General features: G+C 35.3%; 2 protein-coding genes across 8 annotated transcripts in view; both read right to left on the bottom strand.

Annotated features, from left to right (window-relative positions):
- Positions 1 to 4,137: 4,137 nt before the first annotated feature.
- Positions 4,138 to 15,864, bottom strand: LOC127801082 (uncharacterized). 6 transcript variants are annotated; one of them, XR_008022955.1, is made up of 8 exons: positions 15,728 to 15,864; positions 14,833 to 14,878; positions 14,506 to 14,749; positions 6,137 to 6,289; positions 5,696 to 5,801; positions 5,469 to 5,573; positions 4,616 to 4,661; positions 4,138 to 4,490 (listed from the first exon to the last, which is right to left on the bottom strand). XR_008022955.1 is itself a non-coding variant. In XM_052335928.1 (8 exons), the coding sequence occupies exons 2-7, from the start codon at positions 14,875 to 14,877 to the stop codon at positions 4,626 to 4,628; spliced, it is 699 nt and encodes a 232-aa protein (XP_052191888.1). In that variant the 5' UTR covers position 14,878; positions 15,728 to 15,864; the 3' UTR covers positions 4,139 to 4,484; positions 4,616 to 4,625. The 6 variants fall into 6 exon arrangements, 3 of the variants coding, with proteins under 3 accessions (XP_052191888.1, XP_052191887.1, XP_052191889.1); XR_008022957.1 differs by having other exon boundaries at positions 4,138 to 4,484; XM_052335928.1 differs by having other exon boundaries at positions 4,139 to 4,484; positions 5,469 to 5,583.
- A 4,092-nt stretch (positions 15,865 to 19,956) lies between these two features.
- LOC127801899 (elongation factor G-1, mitochondrial) overlaps positions 19,957 to 21,335 on the bottom strand; it is a 29,032-nt gene continuing 27,653 nt past the window's right edge. For both annotated transcript variants that reach the window (XM_052337411.1, XM_052337412.1), the window contains exons 16-20: positions 21,194 to 21,314; positions 20,890 to 20,990; positions 20,710 to 20,770; positions 20,505 to 20,558; positions 19,957 to 20,411 (exon numbers count right to left, since the gene is read on the bottom strand). In XM_052337411.1, coding sequence (XP_052193371.1) covers positions 20,304 to 20,411; positions 20,505 to 20,558; positions 20,710 to 20,770; positions 20,890 to 20,990; positions 21,194 to 21,314 — 445 coding nt within the window. In that variant the 3' untranslated portion in view covers positions 19,957 to 20,303. The remainder of the gene's footprint in view (positions 20,412 to 20,504; positions 20,559 to 20,709; positions 20,771 to 20,889; positions 20,991 to 21,193; positions 21,315 to 21,335) is intronic.

Raw genomic sequence — 21,335 nt, 5'->3', positions numbered from 1 at the left:
TTATGATTTTATTGGGTTTATTTACAGTTTTTCTTAGATTTATTTATGGTTCGGTTAGAGCTATCGAGCAGTAGGGCAAGGGTCGGTTGTTGGTGACGTTGGGGTAGACTATGGTACGGCCCTGATGTGGACCGTCGGATGGACACCCCTAGTCACTGGCCGTTGACCGGTGCTGGGTACTGTTGACAAGCTCTGCCGGTATGTGATTTACTGCATGATTAGATACATTGTATCACTGTTCATGATTTGATATGCACATGGGTACGGGATGCATATTGGGATATCCATTTATTGAGAATGCTTGGACACGGACATTCTAGTTTGGTTAGGTTGCATCCAGCGCGAGCATATGCATGGCGTGTGGTTTACTATGTGGGCGGAGCATGGCCTGATGCCTGGATGTATGGGCGCCTTGTATCACGTTGATGCTCATTACGCCATTGCATTCTTATGTGCATTGCATGGATACTGGTAGTATTTAGTTCTCGGACGGGAGTACCGTTCCGAGGGAGCCTATGGCTCGGTTGTCGGGAGTACCGACGGATACAGGTGACGGGAGTACCGGCCTGGGACAGCGCGCGCAGGTTTGTGGAGACATTTGTTGCCTTTCAGGGCAGCGGCAGGTTGGTATGGGACTTGGGTGCCAAGTGTCTTATGTGGGCCCCAAGGACCGGTATGTGCTTTTATTATACTTTACTATTGTGTTGGAGCGTCTCATGCCTTGTGTGTACCTGGGGGTTTATTTTGGGAAGAGTTTTTTTTGGTTATACTCAGCCTACAGCCTTTCTTTTCCTTATGCTTGCTGAGTCTCTCGACTCACCTTGCTTTCCATCATTCCAGGTAGTGGCGGCGTGGGCCATAGCAAGGGAGTCAGCTTTAACGGCAGAGTCGGTGTGGTGTACAGGCAGTCTCGTCAATCCCTGTCAACTCTGATGATTGTGTAGGGTCTACTCTATTATTTTCTACTGTGCCAGGTGTTTTCTCGAGTCCTGTGTATTTCGGCACAGGAGTTTGTGTTTGTTTATTTATCTTGTGACCGCTGTGTTAGCGGGGTACCCGTAGTGCATGCATGTGTTTTTCTTCGCTTCCGTTGCTCTCATCTTTGAGTATGCATGCCGGGGTGGTTTTTGTCTGGTGTCTCATTCTTTTCTCCTCCCGTAGGCGCTCCCGTTCGGGTAGTCCGGGTGCTTGGGATATCCGGGCGGGGGTGCTTACATTTTTCCTCGTAATCAATTACCACATTTAAGACAGGTCAAATTTTTAAGAAAGTAACAAAAAAAAAATAAAAAAAAAATTATAATATTTAGATTATATATAAAATTATAACATTTAATAACAAAAAAAATTAAAAAAATAAAATTATAATATTTAGATTATATATAAAATTATAACATTTAAAAATTTTAAAAATAAATTTAAATTAATTAAACTATATATAAAATAAGAATAATTTAAATAATCAATTAATTATATAAATGATAATAATCAAATTTTCAAAATTGATTATCCATGATTTTACATATTTCTTCTGACAATCAATTATCATATTTAAGACAGATCAAATTTTTAAGAAAGTAACAAAAAAATAAAGTTAAAAAATAAAATTATAACATTTAAGTTATATATAAAATTATAACATTTAAAATTATAATTTAATTAAATTTAAATTAATTAAACTATATAAAATAAAGATAATTTAAAAAATTAATTAATTATATAAATGATAATAATCAATTTTTCAAAATTAATTATACATACATGACTTTATATATTTCTCCTCGCAATCAATTATCACATTTAAGACATATCACATTTTTAAGAAAGCAACAAACAAAAATAAAGTTAAAAAATAAAATTATAACATTTAAAATAATTAAACTATATATAAAATAAAGACAATTTAAATAATTAATTAATTATATAAATAATAATAATCAAAATTTTAAAATTGATTATCCATACATGACTTTACATATTTATCCTAGCAATCAATTATCACATTTAAGACATGTCACATTCTTTAAAAAGCAACAAAAAAAATAAAGTTAAAAAATAAAATTATAACATTTAATTTATATATAAAATTATAACATTTAAAATTATAAAAAAATAAATTTAAATTAATTAAACTATATATAAATAAAAATAAAATAAAAAATTTACTTGCATATTATATATATAGATATATATATATATATATTTCATTTCTTCTATTGACTTCGTTTGCATGTTCTAGAATAATTGCATATTTATTATAAAATCCTTCTCATCCACCCATCTTGCACGAGTTAGATAATTTTATAACTAAAGTTACTAAACAACAAAAAATAATTTAATTTTCATGTTTTTCAATTTTTAAAAAATACCCAAAAAAAGCTTGTCAATGTATTTTATAATTATAATTACAAAAGAACATAGTGCTATATTAGATTCATATGTTTGATTCATATTAAAAAGTGTGAATATCATTTTATTTTGGGTAAATTACATTCAGACCCATGTGAGTTGAGTAATTTGCATGTTCTTCTATGATAATTTTAGAAATTGTTGTGGTTTAATTTTATATTTAAACACCCTTTTCGCCACAAACGGTGTAATTTAAATATAATTAAGTTAAATTAGATGAATTTAACTAAATTAAAATTTAAAAAATTAGTAAAAACAAAATTAAAATTAAAAAAAAAAACAAATAATAACATCATTTGGTATAACCATCATTGATAGGTTCCAATCACCTACAGACCTATCATTAGTTGATTTCATCGTTGAGGGACCCATCATGATAAATTCATTTTTATAAATTGTTGTAATTTTAGGATTTAAGATTTAAAAAGAATGAAAATGAGAGACAATAAAAAGAAATAATAAGAAAAAAGATAAAAATCCAACATCAGCAATCTATCTCCATCGACAACAAACCTAGTTGTTATTTAGAAAAGTCCTAACTACCTTACACATCTACATTGTCGAAGATGAATAACAACATCTAGAACCTACCACCACTATCAACAAACTCACTTCGTTGTTGCTTTGCATCATCAAATTTAGTCAATTTTTTTTCTTCTTCTCTCTTTTTTTCTTGGGTTTAGTTTCTAAAAATGTTTGTTTTAGATCCTTCTCAAAACCTATCGTTTCTAAAATTTTTAGACCTAAATTTGGAATCGATATGAACTAATTTGTCTGATTTTCAATCTAGAGATTTATTTTAACTAGAATTAACTAGTACTAAATTTCAATCTAAAGATGCCAAGAAACCCATAATTTTCTAAGTAGATTGGAAATGATGGTTCCCACTATTACGTTTTTTCAATTTTATTTGTTAATTAGTTTTAATTTAATTTAATTAGTGTTTAAGTTAATTAAAGTTAAACTAATGAGATTCATAACATAAAAGGTGTCTAAACAAAAAAAATTAAGTCGCATGAATCTCTGAAATTATTTTTAAATCATAAAAATTCTTATAGAAATGAGCTAAACTAAGGGTTTAGGGGCAATTTACCCATTTTATTTCCTTTGACAAAAAGAGAGAGAAAGATCTTATTTACAAAGCAAGAACTCGTAAAAGGGAGATGAAATGTGAATTATACATACATATGAGCTTCTCACCTAAGAAGCTAAAGCGAAGCCCAAAACTTCGAGGACACATTTTCTTTAAAATAAGATAAGGTTAATATCTGCCTCACGGAGTAGTACGAATGGTTTATAGGGTAAAAAATTACACCCAATTATGCAAGTTCGAGTCATGGCAGCTGCAATGTGGGAGTTTCATCCTCTTATAGAGGTGGCTCCTTGTAGGTACTATGCACTGTGTCTCCTATCTTGGGGACCGTCGTGTACCATGATTAATCTCTCCCACGTGCGTGGAGCAGCATGTGAGGGGCCCTTAAGGTAAGGAATTTCACCTTTTGTATTCAAGAAAATGTTGATATCTAATTTTAATCTAGTATATTGCAAGCCTAATAGATATTAATTACACCTTCTCTTCCAAATGTAATTAATCAGCTCGCGTTAAATATAAGCCCAATTAAGCAATGCATACTGGGCAAATTTGTTGAGAGTAACATCAAATTGGGAGTAAATATTCATTGAGTCCTACAAAAATTATGATAGGACAGATCAACAATAAAATCATATTTTTATAATTAGAAGACCACGAATTCAAATTATGAATTTTTTTTTTTTTTTTACAAAAAGCCAAAAGACTGATTACAAATACAACTTTCCCTCATCGTTTGCAAAGCGACACCCTTTATACAAAAATGAACATCAATTTATGTTGTTCAGTCCAAATTCATATAGGAGTTTCGACACAAGGACATTAGCTCTTTACAACAGTAGCAGACTTCAAACAACATCCTGTTCTGTGCAAGCAAAATACTTAAAAAAGAGGAATGATGAACAGGCAATCCCAACAGGGGTCGCAGGAGGAGCCTGAACATGTCGAGCTCGATCCTCTTACCACTTCTGCGTTGTATTTATCAAACCTGAAACTACAACAAAGAATAATGCATTCTCTTATTTGACGAGTTGACAGAGAGTGAAGTGTAACATTTCATCTTATGTGGGCCTAAGCAGATGATTACGGTGTCAACAAACTAAAACTTTAAAAGTATACCTTCAACCGATCACCACTCTGCAGGTGGTACATCGTTCTGCACAATCTGCCATGACAAAGTTCCTTCAGGCCATAATGGGGGAACTATACGCTAAATTATTGCCAAACTTTCAAAGATCTACAAAGTTTTCATAATCCTTCTACAAGAGTGTACAGACCAGGCTAATCTATTTTGCAATTGAAATTTAACTTGAGAATTCGTAACACCTTCAAGGTCAAGAGAGCAACCGATGAAGAACTGGAAAGGAAAAGGTGGAAGCAAGAGAGTAATTCCTGTCAAAGGATCTAATTCACCTAACACAGATATTGTCTAATACAACACGTCAACTTCTCTTTTTTCTCTTTTATAAGGACATGCATGCCCATTATCTTGCCTTAATGCATTAAGGGAAAACCAGAATTTCTTCAGGTAAACACCCAAATATTCTTTGGGTAGACTGCTAGACTTTCTTTGAGGATAGGGCAGAAGCAATTCTCCAACCAGAACCTCAAGGTTGTACGGCTGCTCATTGCCAACTTGTTCTACCACTAGGGGTTACGAACAAAGATTAAGGTCAAGACTATGCTGCTGCTGCTACTAACCAGATAAGCATAGCCAGCATCAACTTTGATCTTTCAAAATGCTGGAATAAGCTCAGTGTGAGTTGCTTTAGTTTTAGAAACAAAAACGACAGACTTCACCAAGCATTTGCAAAATTTGTATGGAGAAGCCAAGGTCTCTTAGAAATTGCTGCCTTCCATTCACACCAAATGTTACCACATAGCTGTGAAGCAAAACTCATTCCATAGGAAAATGGGATATAAACATGCAATAAAAACCAACCAATCATAGATATTTAAATTTATGAAATACCTGTGATATGTATTCTTTAATTCTTTCACTAATTGGTCCATCTAAAGCTCTCTCAGCAAGCTCATATATTAGAGTATTTCCTTCAGGGCCATTAGTTTTTTCTTTCTGCAAATATCTGGCAATAAAAGAGTTAGATAAGTGGCTGTATTCCATTTAGTTTAAGACACTTGAGTAATCAAAATAAAGAAATATCTAATGAAAAATCCACCAAATTGGGAGATTCTAACCTTTGCTGGACAAGTCCCTCCAGAGCTTGCTTCGTGTTACCCAGGACTGGATGGCTTCCATCAATTTCATACAATCCCAGCCGCCTCAACTGATGCCAAAGATTTTCTGCATGGCTCACCAAACAGAATGTGCCTTTCTGATGTTAGATTAAGATTCTAAATTAAATAAGATGGCACAAAGATATTAACTCAAAGTTACAAGCTATGCATTATGGTAAAAAAAAATCTACAGTAACCATCTAAAATGGAAAACATCCTTATCAGTAAGTTCAGTGAAATCCATAAGAAATGGTCTTAACTTAAAAAAAAAAAAAAGGATTTCAATAACAGTTCATTGTGTTTTCTAGGTTAAGTAAAATAACTAGCATTCAAAGCCTCCAATTTCTCTGACAGAAATATCAATTGAAAATACCCTAAGACTTTGTGAATCTGCTAACATACCTTCTGTAATTTTGCCTCCAGCAAGATGTACAATACCAGTAACAACAAAAGTGAAACCAGTCAGATGTGATGTATTTACATCCTCAACATATTTCTTGTACACATCACCAGGTAGCTGACTTATAAGAATATATGATTTTGCATCAGGAACACCTGCAGAGGTAAAATTTTTAAACCAAAATGACAGCAGGGAATAGAAAACTAATCAAGAAAACAATGGGTATCCTTTGCAATTTGCATGATGCAGAACCAACAAATCAAGAACAAGAACAAATAACTCAACAGGAAAAAACACAAATCAATTATCAAAGCTGTTCAAAAAATGTCCCTAAAGAGATCATATAGGCTAATAAACTCTAATGAAATATAATAAATAAAATATTAACTAGGAAAGAAACAAATAAATAAAAACCATGTTAATTTCTATATTTCCACCTAGAATAATATCTCCTAAAACATTTGTTCCATGTCTTCCATCATTCTCCCCTAGCTGAAAAGCATTTGACTTCAACAAGTTGAACTGCAAGTACCATTCTTAAAAGCTCAGGATCTAAAACTCAAAATTCTTCTTCAATAAGCCAAGTAACATCTGAATCTGGACGATCTTTCCACTTGACTAAAAATTAGAGATAATTGTCACCATGAGAGAAACCCACAATCTCATCATCAAACACAACATTAGTCGCATCCCTTTATTGCAGGAAGTGTGAAAAAGGGAAGACTTGAAGACCAACAAGGACACTAGTAGGTAAAATATGAGCCTCAAATGTACCCCAATTAAATAAGCATTATGTTCAAGTTTATGAGTGACAAGAGAATTGGGCCACTAGTTCACCAACTCTATGATGCACGAACCATGACATAATCACCCTGACTGATTAAATTCCCCAACTCTATGATGCATGTCAATGGCAAGCTCATAATCTACATTACTCGTTGCAATGTTAAGCCTAACCTCAACATGCAAACCGTGGATACATTGGGCAAAATTTTCAACAGTTGACATGGAGAATAGCAATGAACAATCTCAAAGAGACTCTTACCAGTGGACCAATTAATAAAGTCATTGTAGGCAAGGTCAGCAATTGACATAATCAAATCCCAATCACTAGACCTTTGTCCAACAAAAGAACCTAAGCAAATGTCCCAAGCTACAATTAACAAATTCAGTCTGATCATCACTTTGGAAGAAGGTAAACCATGCAATTTAACAACCTCTAGAAAGAATAACTTAGCAACATGTGAAGCATGGGTTGTTTTACTACAAGGAAACCTATATTTGACATATCTAACATGTCCTTTAAACTCATAATAGGAAACCTAATTTGATGGTGATTTTATTGATGGCTTTGCTTTTGATGTGCATTCTCCAAGATCCATCTTTCTCAGAGGTTAGGAGGGAAAGTACATCACAAGGACTAAGGCTATGAGCGAACAGAATGGTTAGCCAAATGTTTGTCTACTTGCCTATTTAATTCAAACATGCTCTTTAGGGTTCATCCTACAATGGAGAATATTAAGCAATTGAGACCTTTAAACTAAATCAATGGCATGTTTGATATCTCTCATGGGTGGGTCACTAGGCATAATATCTTGCAATTTCTCTCTAACTTACATTAGATGGTAACTCTAGGTTCATATCACTCAAGATGGACTATTAAGCTACAATGGCTAACCAATATCCCCTATCTTGACAATCCTTCTAAAATGCCCTAAGATTTAAGAGGTGGATATGGTTTTTTTTTTTTTTTTTTTTTTTTTGGTGGGGGGGTGGGGGGGGGGGGGGGTGGTCAGGCCTTTGGGGGGTAGGCTTATTCTTGACCCTAGTGTCTTTACTTGAAGGTTTGGCAGGTGGCAAGGTAATTTCCTTCCTCGTATAGGTAAAGACATAGGTTTTTTCTTGCCCATAATGCACTACGCTCAAATCATAGAGCCAAAAGGGCGACCTAAAAGAGTATGGGCAACAACATCAAAATTCATAGGTACACATCACAGTAAATCTCATTCTTATATTTGCCTAACTAAATAGGAAGAAGACATCTCTTAGAGATTGGAAAAGTCATTTTGTTTACCCATGACCCTAAATGTCTTAGGATGTTGTCATGATATAGCCTAGTAATTTTTAATTTTAATTTTTACTAATTGTAGTAGTCTGTGTAATAGGTTAGTTATTGCTTAATTTACAGTTGTGGGGTAGTTTAGGAGCAGTTACTTTAGTGGAGGAAGTGGAAACTGCTTTGTTTAAGTAGTGGAATAGCCTCAATATAAGGCTGTACCACTCTTGTCCATTTTTTAGGTTTTGATTAATAGAAAAGTTAATTCTCTCTCTTTGAAATTCTCCTTTTGTCTCCCTCAGATCTCTCTATTTCTCCCTGCTCCCTGTCTAAATTCTATTTTCTCTCTCTCAGTTCTCAGTTCTCCCTCTTAATCATATCAACGATAGGGAGACAAGATCAGATCAGCATTGACTGATAGTGATTGATTGGTACTGATTATTTGTTTCCTAAAACAGAAGATGTATATTCTAGATTTAGATGGCTGTATCTTTCTATTCTAAATTGTATCTTTCCAATAGTTGTTGTATCCTAAAGTTGTATAAGTTTTCAAAGCTAGATTTGGAAACTCTCTTATTTAATTTCTTAGAAACTTCCCAAGTTAAAGAGAAAGTTCTGTATATAATTGAACCTACCTGTCCAATGGGAATAAGATTGAACATTCTTTTCACGTCCTTTTGACATGGTATTAGAGCCATAGAATAGTCACCGTTGTTTTGAGACTATTAAGGCCTTTATCAATCTTCTTCATTTGATATTATGTCTACAACTCCTAACCCTAATCCTATGTTGGATTCGGCCGATTCCAGCAGTGCAACAAAAATTCCGTTTGTTGGAACCAGTAGTATAGGCTTGGGTGGAAAATTACAAAATATCCAAGTATCTAACCGATAGAATGATAAGAATTATTTGAAGTGGTCTCAGTTGATCCACACTTTCTTAAAGGGAAAAGGAAAGTTAAGTCACTTGTTAGGGACCGGTCCTAAGGAAAGAGATCCCACATTTGCAACATGGGATGAAGAAGACTCCCTAGTGATGTCTTAGCTGTGGAACTCCATGATTCCAAAAATCAGTGACATTGTAATGTTCCTCACTACAACAAAGGACATTTGGGAGGCCGTAAGGCTCACATACTCCAAGGTTCACAATGCTGCACAAATTTATGAAATAAGGACCAAAGTTGCAATGCAAGGAGCAAGATCCATCACAGAATATGCAAACGTATTGCAAACCTTATGGCAGGAATTAGATCATTACCAATGCCCACAAATGAAATGTAGTGAAGATGCCGCATTTATAGAAGTGATTTGTGGAGAAGGAGAGGACATATGGCTTCTTCGTAGGACTCAACATAGAGTTTGATGTGGTAAAAGTTCAAATCCTCGGTAAGGAGGATTTACCCTCTCTAAATGAAGTGATTTCAATAGTACATTTTGAAGAAGGGAGAAGAGGAGTAATGTTGGACAATTCTCCAGTAGAAGGGTATGCCCCTAATGTCTCTAAAGGCTCCTAACAAGGGACCTAGAGAGGAAAAGAAGATGGGGGATAGAGACTCCCTATGGTGTACCTATTGTAAAAACCCTACGCACACTATAGAGAAGTGCTAGAAGTTACACGAAAAGCCAGCCAAAGGCGGACAACTGAGGAGCCAAGGTTAAGTCCATATAGCTAGCAGCCATCAACAAGTTAAACAAAAGAGTTCAAAGCAGGGAGACAACTTGGAGCTTAACAAGGCTGAAATTGAGAGACTGAGTCGTCTACTGGAAACCCTTGACAAGAAAGCTGAGAAAGGTACTTGTTCTCTTGCACTAAGAGGTATTTCCTCTTATTCTCTTACTTTACATACTTCGAGAATAACCCAACCCAACCCAACTCATGAATCCTAGATTCTAGGGCTACAGATCACATGACCCCTTGCTCAACCTTTTTATAACCTATAGTCCTTGTTCAAGCTCCAGAAAAATTGCTATGGCAAATGGTTCTTTAACCACTGTTGCTGGCCAAGGGAATGTTATCCACAATGAACATCTCACCCTTAAAAATGTTCTTCATGTCCCTAAATTATTCACTAACCTTATCTCCATTCAAAAGCTTACCTTAGATACCAATTACAGTGTTAATTTCTATTCCACTCTTTGTGAGATTCAAGAACATGACATGAAGAGGAAGATTGGGCTTGCTAAGATTAGGGTTGGTCTATACTATCTTGAGGAACCAGTTGGATAGGAAAAAAATGAGAGGTTTCCCTTGTGTCATGCCTGGCTCAACCCAACAAAGATCAGCTATGGTTACATCACTATCGTCTCAGTCATCCTTCATTTTTTACTCTTAGGTTTATGTTTCCAACTTTATTCAAAGGTCTTGATGTTAAACACTTTCAATGTTCTGTATGTGAACTTGCTAAACACAAAAGAGTGACTTAACCTTTATCTAATAAAATAACTTCTTTTCCCTTCTCCCTAGTTGATAGTGATGTTTGGGGCCCTTCAACAGTCCCCAATATTTCTGGGGCACGATGGTTCATAGTGTTTGTTAATGACTGCACTAGGGTGGTGTGGCTATATCTACTGAAAAATAAATCTGGAGTACAATTTTTCCCACATTCCATAACATGGTCAAAAATCAGTTTGGGGTGGAAATTAAAAAACTTTGGTTTGATAATGCCAAAGACTTCTTCAATCAGTCCCTATCAAGTTTCTTCTAACAAAAAGAATCATCCATGAGTCTTCATGTGCTTATACTCCTCAACAAAATGGAGTGTCCGAGAGAAAGAATGGCTATCTACTTGTTGTTATCAAAGCACTTCTGTTCCACCATAATGTTCCTAAACATCATTGGGGAGAAACAACTCTAACAACCACTTTTTTGATCAACAGATTGCCTTCTCAAACCCTAGAATCTCATAGTCCCATTCAACTCCTAACCAAATACTTTCCTAATGTCCATGCCACTAGCTATTAGAAACCTAAAGTCTTCGGGTGTGTATCATTTATCCATGTTCATACTCCTAATAGAGGCAAATTAGATCCTCGTGCTCTAAAATACATCTTCATTGGATACTCCTCTACCCAAAAAGGTTACTAGTGCTACCATCCCTTTTCTAAAAAATTCTTTATGTCAGCTGATGTGACTTTTGTTAAAAACATGCCTTACTTAGCCTTTCTCATCAAAGTTAGAATCTGGTCTTAACAAATAGAGATAAAATTTCTTCTCTACCTGATCCGGATTTGTTATCATCCTTTCTCCCATCAGTTGGTCCTAAGGATTTATCAGATATGATTCAGGAGGAGCCCTTACCAGGTACTCCTTGCCCACTATAGGTATACTCAAGAAGGAAAGAGCTGGTTTTTTCCCCTATGTAGGTACCAGCATCCAATTCTAGTCCTGAACCTGCAGATGCTAGCACTGACAAATCCAATGGTTCTCTTAACACCTCTCTAGGGATTTCTTGTGCTGAACATTCTATACCTGTTAATGAGCCTATTGAACCTTTGCATGAATAAAAAATATCTAAGTGTGACCTTGATTAGCCTATTGCACTTAGAAAGGCAAGGACCTATACCAAGCATCCTTTGCATCTATTTCTATCCTACTCTAGGGTATCATCTCCACAGAAAACCTTTATGACCAGCCTTCATACCATTCCTATCCCCAAAAATTTTCCTGAAGCTATAGGGAATGAGAATTGGAAGAATGCCATGGAAGTCGAGATGGCAACCCTAAAAAAAACCAAAAATGGGAGCTAGTTCGATTACCTAAAAGGAAACACCCAGGTGGGTTGCAAATGGGTATATATAGTGAAATATAAGTCTGACGAGACATTGAATAGATATAAGGCAAGGCTGGTGGTCAAGGGATACACTCAGGTGTATGGGGTATATTACTTAGATACCTCTGCATCAGTTGCAAAGTTGAATACAGTCGGGGTTATCCTATCTTTGGCTGCTAATCTAGAATGGCCATTGTAGCAATATGATGTGAAAAATGCATTTTGCATGGGAATCTAAAAGAAGAAGTGTACATGGACTTATCACCCAAATATGGCCCAACCACTCAGAAGGATGTAGTGTGCAAGCTAAAAAAGGCTCTATATGGCCTGAAACAATCCCCAAGGGCTTGGTTTGACCAATTTGCCAAGGTGATGCTTACCCTAGGGTATAGACAAAGCCAAAGGACCACACCCTATTCATTCATCACTCAACCATAAGGGGAGTGACAGTGTTAATAGTATACGTGGAAGATATTGTGGTCATCGAAAATGATGAGGAAGGCATGAATAAGCTCAGAGAATGTTTGATTAATGAGTTTGAGGAAAAGAAATTGGGGAGATTGAAATACTTCTTCGGAATAAAAGTAGCACACTTAAAGGAAGGTATTTTTATTTCTCAACAAAAATATATTGTGGACCTTCTAATCGAAACTAGATTGCTAGGTTGTAAGGCTGCAGATACTCCAATTGAACCTAATCACAAATTGGGAGAGGTTCCTGAAGATAGTGTGCCTATTAGAGGCTAGTGGTTAGCCAATTTATACATAATCCTAAAGAAACTCACCTAAGGGTAGTGTATAGGATATTACATTGCTTAAAAGGGACACTTGGGAAAGGAATCATGTTCAAGAAAGGAGAATGCATGTCACTTGAGACCTATACGGATGCAGATTATGTAGAGCCTATAGTGGACAAGAGATCCACATCAGAATATTGCACTTTCCTAGAGGGTAACCTTGTGACAGAGGAGCAAAAAACAAAATGTAGTGGCTCAGTCAAGTGTAGAAGCCGAATTTAGAGCTATAGCTCTAGGAGTATGCAAGTTGCTCTGGTTGAAAATATTGCTTGATGATATGAAAATCAAGTGAATAGCACCTATGAGACTCTATTGTGACAATAAATCAACAATAAATATTGCTCACAATCTAGTCCAACATGACAGAACAAAGTATGTTGAAGTAGATAGGCATTTTATAAAGGAAAAGTTGGATTGTGGACTTACATCTCTTCTCATGATCAACTGGCAGACATCTTAACCAAAAGGTTACCTGCAACAGTGTGTCAAAGAATGATCAGCAAGCTTAGAATGGATAATATCCATTCTTAATCTTGAAGGAGAGTGCCAACGATTGAGAGACTGATCTTGTCCTTATTCTCGGACAAGATCAGATCAGCATTGATTGATAGGTACTGATTATTTGTTTCCTAAAACAGAAGATGTATATTCTAGATTTAGATGGTTGTATCTTTGTATTCTACATTGTATCTTTCCATTAGTTGTTGTATCGGTGCATCCTAAAGTTGTATAAGTTTCCAAAGCTAGATTTGGAAACTATCTTATTTAATTTCTTAGAAACTTCCTAAGTTAGAGAGAAAGTTCTGTATATAATTGAACCTACCCGTCCAATGGGAATAAGATAGAACATTCTTTTCATGTCCTTTTGACAAATCAGTCTGATTCTTCCCTTTTCTTCCTCTCTTTCAATTCTCTCATCAAAGGAATTACAGTCAGGCTCAGGTTCTGACAGATGTGACTCTACCTTAAGTTCAACCAAGTAATGTCACACTTAGTAATTACATTCATGGTACTTCCCTCATCAATAACCACTTTACAAGTTCTTTCTCCACTCACAATACATGTCTGAAAAAAGTTGGTATGCTTCCATTCATCACTATCAGCGATCCTGGTCAAGACACAACTCACAAGACTGACATGTTGATCATCTATTCCAAAATCTTCAACCTCTTTTCTTATCTAGAATACTCTTAAGGGATCGACTACTTGAACACCATAAATAAACTCACTAGAAAGGGGACACCGTATTAATAACCAAGGGATTAATTACATAAGTCACACATATGCTGACAACATTTCTCAATCATTCTACTCTTTTGAATAGCCAAGCCAACAGAAAAAGCATGGCCCCCCCTTAGTTTTCTCTTTTCATCTTATTTTGTTCATTGCATTTGAAGATTTTCTCCTCAACCTTAATTTTCTTATTTTGTTTAAGATTTATTCACTCCTCTGTTGAAAACCTGTTTTTTTTTTTTTTCGCTGTTTAAGATTTTCTCATTTTAACCTTAATTGCCTAATGTTTATTGAAGATATGTTCACAGCTTTCTATGGAGCCCTAGACCCAATCAAATCAGATTTTGTTTTTGGTTGGGATGCTTTGATTCTACCTTATCATTAGGTTGGTTTTGAGTCTAAAATTTGAAAACTGATCATGATTGGATTAGGTGTAAATTTATGTAAAAACCCAAAATAAGCACTCCAAAGATACAGCAGTGTTTTCCCATAAGAATAAGTAATAACATTATCTTACTCTGTTGTGAAGAGCGACCCTGATTTGCTAAAGGACGAGATCTTTGAAGCTCCCTCAATTCATATCCAAAGATGCTTGACAGCTTTTCTCTGGCCACGTTGATCACTGAAGCAGCAAGAGCCCGCTGCTTGTAGTTTTTTGTAACCAGTTGAGTAAGTTCATCTCTTTTGATTGGGCACCCTGAATTCTGCTGGGTTTTGAAAAGAACATATCGGATCACTTCTGCAACAAGCCTTTCCTTTTCCTGTGAGAAGAGAAGTTATACAATCATAACATACCATTCATCAACACCAGAAAATGGAAATGCAGAAAACACAATGCGCACACCTCTGCAGAAATGTTAAACTGAGACAAATCTTCTTCAGTTGCCATCCTGGAGAAAAATCAACAGAGTACACCATTGAATCATCTTAAATATAAGGTAATATAAAACTCAGGCTATGGTTATACTTTTGCCAAAATCCAAAAAGGAATCATAAATTTATGTTCGAATGGTAGATTTTCATTAGATGCTACATAAGTTTTATTCGTCTGAAAACAGGAATATCTATTTTCCAAAAGTGAAGCCATTTCCAAAGATCAGACATAAAGTGTCAGGTTTCTAAAAAAATTCAAAACTCACCGAACTGAATTTTAAAATGTCTAATGTCCTTAATCTGAATTCTAAATCACACAACTAGCTCCATTCCATTCATGCACAAATAACTGCACCAACTCAACAAGAAAGACAGTAAACTGCCAAAGAGTTTCTTCGATATCCAAATTTAAACGACACAAGTACCCACTTGAATTGGCAAACACTGAACTATGCCTGTCAATGGTTCGGATCTGGACCATATCCGTTAAACCCAATCCAATAAGTAATAGCCAGATCCATTTGTATTTGGAGCGCATCTCATAGATCTGGTCCATATCCATTTCTATAAGCTTAAATACAAACCAGTTGAAAGGCAAACTTCGCCAAAATAAAACCTAAATGAAATGAGAACGAAGACCAAGACAGAATTTCGGGTTTATGACTCTCAGCCTGAGAGAGAGAGAGAGAGAGAGAGAGAGAAGGGGATAAGCGATTCAGCAAGAACAGACGACACCTACAACCCAGAACCCCGGAGAAAAATCTATGAAATTTCGGGTCTCCATTTCTCGCAGCCCGCAGCTTTGAACGAAGAGCAAGATAGAAACTGAGAACGGATTCAGGACGTGAGAATCGAATCAAAAGTACCTGAAAATGTAAATCTTCTTCGAGTCCGAAGAATAGAGAAACCTTCAACAGACCCGGAGAAGCAACGTCGAGGCGAAAGCAAAACCAGAAGCGACGTCCACACAGAGAAGTAGAGGGGGGCCCGGAGGGGGGGCCGGGGGGGGGGGGGGGCGATGTTGAGCGCCAAAAACTATAAAAGAGCAAAAATCATAGAGTTGGAGGAGAGTGTAGCAACAACCCTAACAGTCCGTTTTGGAGGGAAGACGGAACATAAATGGCACGAAAACTTTAATAAATAATGGGAAGATTTTTTTACTTTCCTTTCTCTCTCTCTCCCGAGATAATAAATAAATAAATAAAAATTTACTAGTGCATTTAGAATTTCACATTAAATACTGAAATTTAAATTAATACGGTAATTTAAAAGATATAATTATTATTAGAAGACTGGATTTAATTAGAAAACAACAAGAAAATTAGAAGACAAGTCTCGTATAAACAACACCACCGAATGTCCAACTATATGTATAGATTGTGTTCGTATCCTACTTTATTTAGAAAGTGCATCAAAATGGAAGGTTATCTACCTCTGAAAATTAGTTAGACAAAGTTTAGACAACTTAGGTGAATCAAAAAATAAATAAATATAATTTTTATTTTTATATCTTAATAATATTAATTTATAAAAAGTAATTGATTTAAAAATGCTATCAAAAATGAAATGTCAAGAAAAATATTTTTTATTCTACCTACTTTTTGAGTAAAGATAAAAAAAAAAATAATCGTCGTTCAAAACTAAAACCTTTAACCCTTTTTATTATTATACCCGCTTCCTGCACCATCTTGGATGGAACAACAAAGAACCAAACACACTTAGTTTATTTATTGTAAGGGTGTGCAAAAAAATCGGCACACTGCGAAAATTGGCTAGATCGAACCGAATCGCACCAATCCGATCGATTTTTTATCAGAGCGATCGGAAACGGTTTGCCGTATGCCCAAACCGCGATTTACACGGTTTGGGCCCTTGGCAGTTCGGTTTCAAACCGAACCACCCAAATTTTTCAATTTTTTGTGTATAATAAAAATTATAATTATATAAATTATTATTAAATTAATAAAAAATCACCCTTAGCTTTAATTACAGTTACTTGGACGGATGCCAATGCCATTCATCTCCTTTGCATTAATTAAAGTTGCTTAAGTGCCACTGCCAATGCCATGAAGACTTGTCATTTGCATTAATTATAAGCCATTTTGAATTGACAGATTCAACCCTTCTCTCTCTCTTGTAGCACAAGTGGCGCACTGACACCTCGTCTCTCTCTACTCCCACCATTCTCTCTCGCACTCTCTATGCCCGACACAACTGGTACCTCCATTTCTCACTTCTCTTTATCTCACATTATCTCTCTCTCGCTCTCTACTCCCATAGCCTCTTTTCCATCGCTGCAACTGCCTCATATCGTTGCGAGCTCCACCGCCCCTTACTGTCGCCATCCACAACGCTGTAACCGATGGTTGCTGACTTGTTGCATCTTGCTCGGTGCTATTGTGCGGGCTGCCCAGCACCCCTGCCTCTCTCTCGCGCTCGCTCTCACTCACGACCACTGTAAGTTATCTCTTTTTATGCTCTATTGGGTTCTAAGTTTCAGGCTTTAGGACCATTCTATGGATTTAGTTTAGATATGTGGTTGTTGCTTGCTTTTGATTAATATTGCATTAGACCGCGAAAACCACACCAGATCGCACCCCAAATTGCGGTGCGGTCTGGTGCGATTTTCGTGAACCAAACCAAACCGTGCGGTTTGGCGTGTTGAAAATACCTTAAACCGCCAAAACCGCACCATGAACACCCTTAATTTATTGGGTGCAAAAGGTGAAATCCCTCACTTTAAGGGCCCCATGCATTGCCCCACGCACGTGAGAGAAGTTAATCACAGTACACGACAGCGCACCAAGTAAGAGGTACAGTGCATGGTGCCCACAAGCAGCCATCCCACAAAAGGGTGAAACTCCCGCACCGCGGTTACTATGACTTAAATTTGTATTCTTGAATGTAATCTATTATCTGAGAATCAAGCGTGCTACGTCCATGGAAACCACGTGTGGAACCTAAAAGCTTACAAACAAACAAGATAAACTAAATTTACTAATGACAACTATACCTGAACACTAAAAGCTTAATATAAATAAACTATTTTTCAGTGCATACAAAGGACTGAAATTATTTAGCACAAACGAACAATCCTGTTCCAAATTTCATGTTGAGTCATCTCTTCCATGATTTGACACACAACTCATTGCCCTTTCACTTTATTCATTAATCACATACTAAATTCTTTTCACTTTAATCATTTTCTATTGTTATTACAAGTCACCAAATTTAATAAGAAATTAAATTAAATAAACTAAAAACATTAGTCACTTAAAATAAAAAAATTAACTTTAACCAAATAATACTAACTTGGGGTACAAAGTCAATGTTTACATATAAATGGTATTTACTCGTTGCGGAACTTGAAAATATAATTCTTTCTATGCCTCATAAAACTAATTGGTGAATGTTGGAACCTAATAACATTCACCTATAAATTTGAATAGGCAATCAAAATAAAATAAAACTTGTCCATGGCACCAAACCCAATATTATAAAGCTTGTGGCGATTGGTCTAATGTTATATAAGAGATTAGGCATTGCCTTCCAATAGCAATTATTTTTGTATTGCATGGCCAAGAGCTTGAACTCTCCAATGTAAAGTTAATAACACCAAGGCAGTAATTTGATTTGTGTGGATTTCGAAAGTTTTCTGTTGTATATGACATGTGATCGTTGGCCTATTGAGTTTGTGAACCTAATGAATTCACCGGTTAATGTTTATTTATTTATTTGTATCTTACGTGTTTTTTGTCAAGTTTAATGACTAAAAAGACTTAAGTATAGTACTACATAAATTTAGTGATATATGATTGGGCTCTTAAATGACAATTATGACATATTGGGTGCGTATAATTATTAATTACATTGCGTAACCCCATGAGTCTACTAGTAAATATAGATTAGTCAAAATATTTTTATTAAGTAATACAAAAGTTAAATTATTAAAAAAAATATAAATATAACAAAAAGTTCAACCTCTTATTAGATTTAAAATCATCATAAAACTAAAACTAATGAGATTTAAAATTCACATTCACAATCTCAAAACTAAAACTAGTGAGATTTAAAAATCACATTCACAATCTCATAACCAAAGGTAATCTTCCCAATAGTTATTATTGGATTAAAAACAATCACCACGTAACAATAAAGTGGCGGCTCAATTTTTCTGAAGATTATATTTTCTTTTGGTGATTTTTAAAAATTAAAAACTTTTTCTTTCCCTTCATAGACATAGTAGCTTATATTTGCTCCATTCCACATAAACAAGAGAGAACTTATATTGATTTTAGTAATAATCATTCAGCCGATAGTTATTATGGTTACCCCTGTTGGGATTCCACACATAATTATTATTTTTTAAAGAAAAGATTTAAAAATTACCAAGTACAACAATTTTTAATCATACCCAATTTCTTTAATGTTAATAGATTATATATTTTTTTTATAATTATGTTACTTTTTAGAATAATTATTTAATATTCTAATGTATGTTTCAATCTTTACAAATTTGCCGCATAATAATAATAAAATATATTATTATTTACTTTTAACATTAATAAATATATAACCTTGCACATGATTACCAAATATTATTGCTAACACAATATAACAATACCAACACAACCCAAAATATATCGTACGTTATAACATCATCCCCATTCCCAGATCATGTAATTATTTAAGGAGCATATAGTTTAAAAAAGTAGTTCAGAATTCTGAAACTAAATAAAATCAGAAAAGGGTGCTTGTGCTTCACCAAATACTTTTCAGAATCATTTTTACAATACCGAATTATTCTACACTCTTTCAAAAAAATAAATAAAATCCTATGAAGCTAACTGCTACAAACAGAAGTGACACCTAACGAGTCTAGAGAAGCTCTAATCTTCGTAAAAGGATACCCCCACATCATATATTTTTATCTCCCGCTCCCTAATCATCTCTACAAATGAAAACTATATCACAACACAAAAGTTACTATTACTTCCCAGATTTTTACCATACTGTATCAAAAAACAACGATGTTCTCATCAGTCATCACGTGACAATTATACAAACCATCACCAGAGAATGGGCAAACAGAGGATACGAGCCCAGAAAATATGTGATCCCATTCCCATACACGACGTTCTCATAGATGACAAGTACAAGGATTAAAGGCTATCTCCTGCATGATTTAACTATGGATATAATAACATTATTTGTGTTTCTCAAAATTATTGACCAATTCTTGGCCGCTCCACAAAGGAAGAATGCTAACTAAAAATAGAAACAGAAGTGAGCAAGCAAACAAAAATTTAAGGGTTACGTATAAATGAATCTGTCGAATGTTATAGTGGGGCGGAATCATCTTCCACAAAAACCCAAGAATTTTATGCCACTTTCTTGCTTGCCACTAAGCTTTAAGCTAGCACTGGTTTGGGAAAAAAATCCTCAGCTTTCAGCAGCTTTGGTGGCCTTGTAGTTGTTCACTAGCTGCATCTGCACATCCTGAGAAACTGGAGAATGCTCTTTATACTCCATCGTGAACTCACCCTTACCCTGCACAAAATCAAGGGCCAAAAACACGTCAGTCACTAGCAATCCCAATTTCAACGGGAGCAATATGGAATTATTTGTGTTGATCTGTTTCACCTGGGTCATTGATCGAAGTGCTGTCGAGTAACCGAACATATTATTGAGAGGAACCTGAAAAACCAAAAAGTTATTTCTAGATCTCCAAATACTAACAAGGTTGAGTACTCAGGAATATGCTAAAAATTTAATCAAGTATTCCATTAGAGAAGCACGACTGTAATTTTATGTAATACGGAATGAGAAGAACAAATGTCATGCATACATGAGCTGTGATTACGGAATCATCTCCATCCTGGTCATTCCCGACAATCATGCCTTTTCTCCTGTTGCATTCATTATTTATCCACTTTTAGTTCACTAGGTTGAAGAATGAAAAGACAACAAATATTTCTATTACAGAGAATCAACAAGTATATACACTTTTTTGAGCAGGGATACTCACTTGTTAATATCACCAGTCACCGTGCCCTGAAATTCTGTAGGTACTTTCAGTTCAACCAGCATTATAGGTTCCAATATGACAGGCCTTGCTGCCGTATAACACTGTTTGCATAAAGAGGTGATATAAGAGCCCGTGAATCAAAAGTCTTTAAATATAAGAACATTCAAAAATACCCACTAATCCACCTCAACATACTAACTTCAAAACCAAAAGAAACAAGGGTGGAAGAAAGAAGAGAAATGCGAAAGTTTAAGTAATTTATTTATACCACAGCTTCCACTCTTGACAAGGGGCATGAGAATACCTGTCTAAATGCGTAGATGGCAGCTAACTTAAATGCGAGTTCACTGGAATCCACTGCATGGGATGCACCATCAGTTATACAAACACGGATATTTTCAACTGGGTGACCTATTAATGAACCCCTATAACACAAAAAGGTCTAT

This window comes from Diospyros lotus, chromosome 5 (assembly GCF_014633365.1).
Source record: "Diospyros lotus cultivar Yz01 chromosome 5, ASM1463336v1, whole genome shotgun sequence".
Classification (NCBI taxonomy): domain Eukaryota; kingdom Viridiplantae; phylum Streptophyta; class Magnoliopsida; order Ericales; family Ebenaceae; genus Diospyros; species Diospyros lotus.
Note: the sequence above shows the minus strand (reverse complement) of the source record. Positions and strands in the feature narration are given on the sequence as shown.

What these genes read in the sequence shown, in the direction of transcription:
- LOC127801082 (XM_052335928.1), bottom strand. Translation starts at nt 14,877, where the DNA reads ATGGCAACTGAAGAAGATTTGTCTCAGTTTAACATTTCTGCAGAG. An exon ending in GGGTCGCTCTTCACAACAGA is followed by an intron (nt 6,290 to 14,505) that starts GTAAGATAATGT and finishes TTACCTCTGCAG; the next exon opens with GTGTTCCTGATGCAAAATCA. An exon ending in GAGGGACTTGTCCAGCAAAG is followed by an intron (nt 5,584 to 5,695) that starts GTTAGAATCTCC and finishes TTTTATTGCCAG; the next exon opens with ATATTTGCAGAAAGAAAAAA.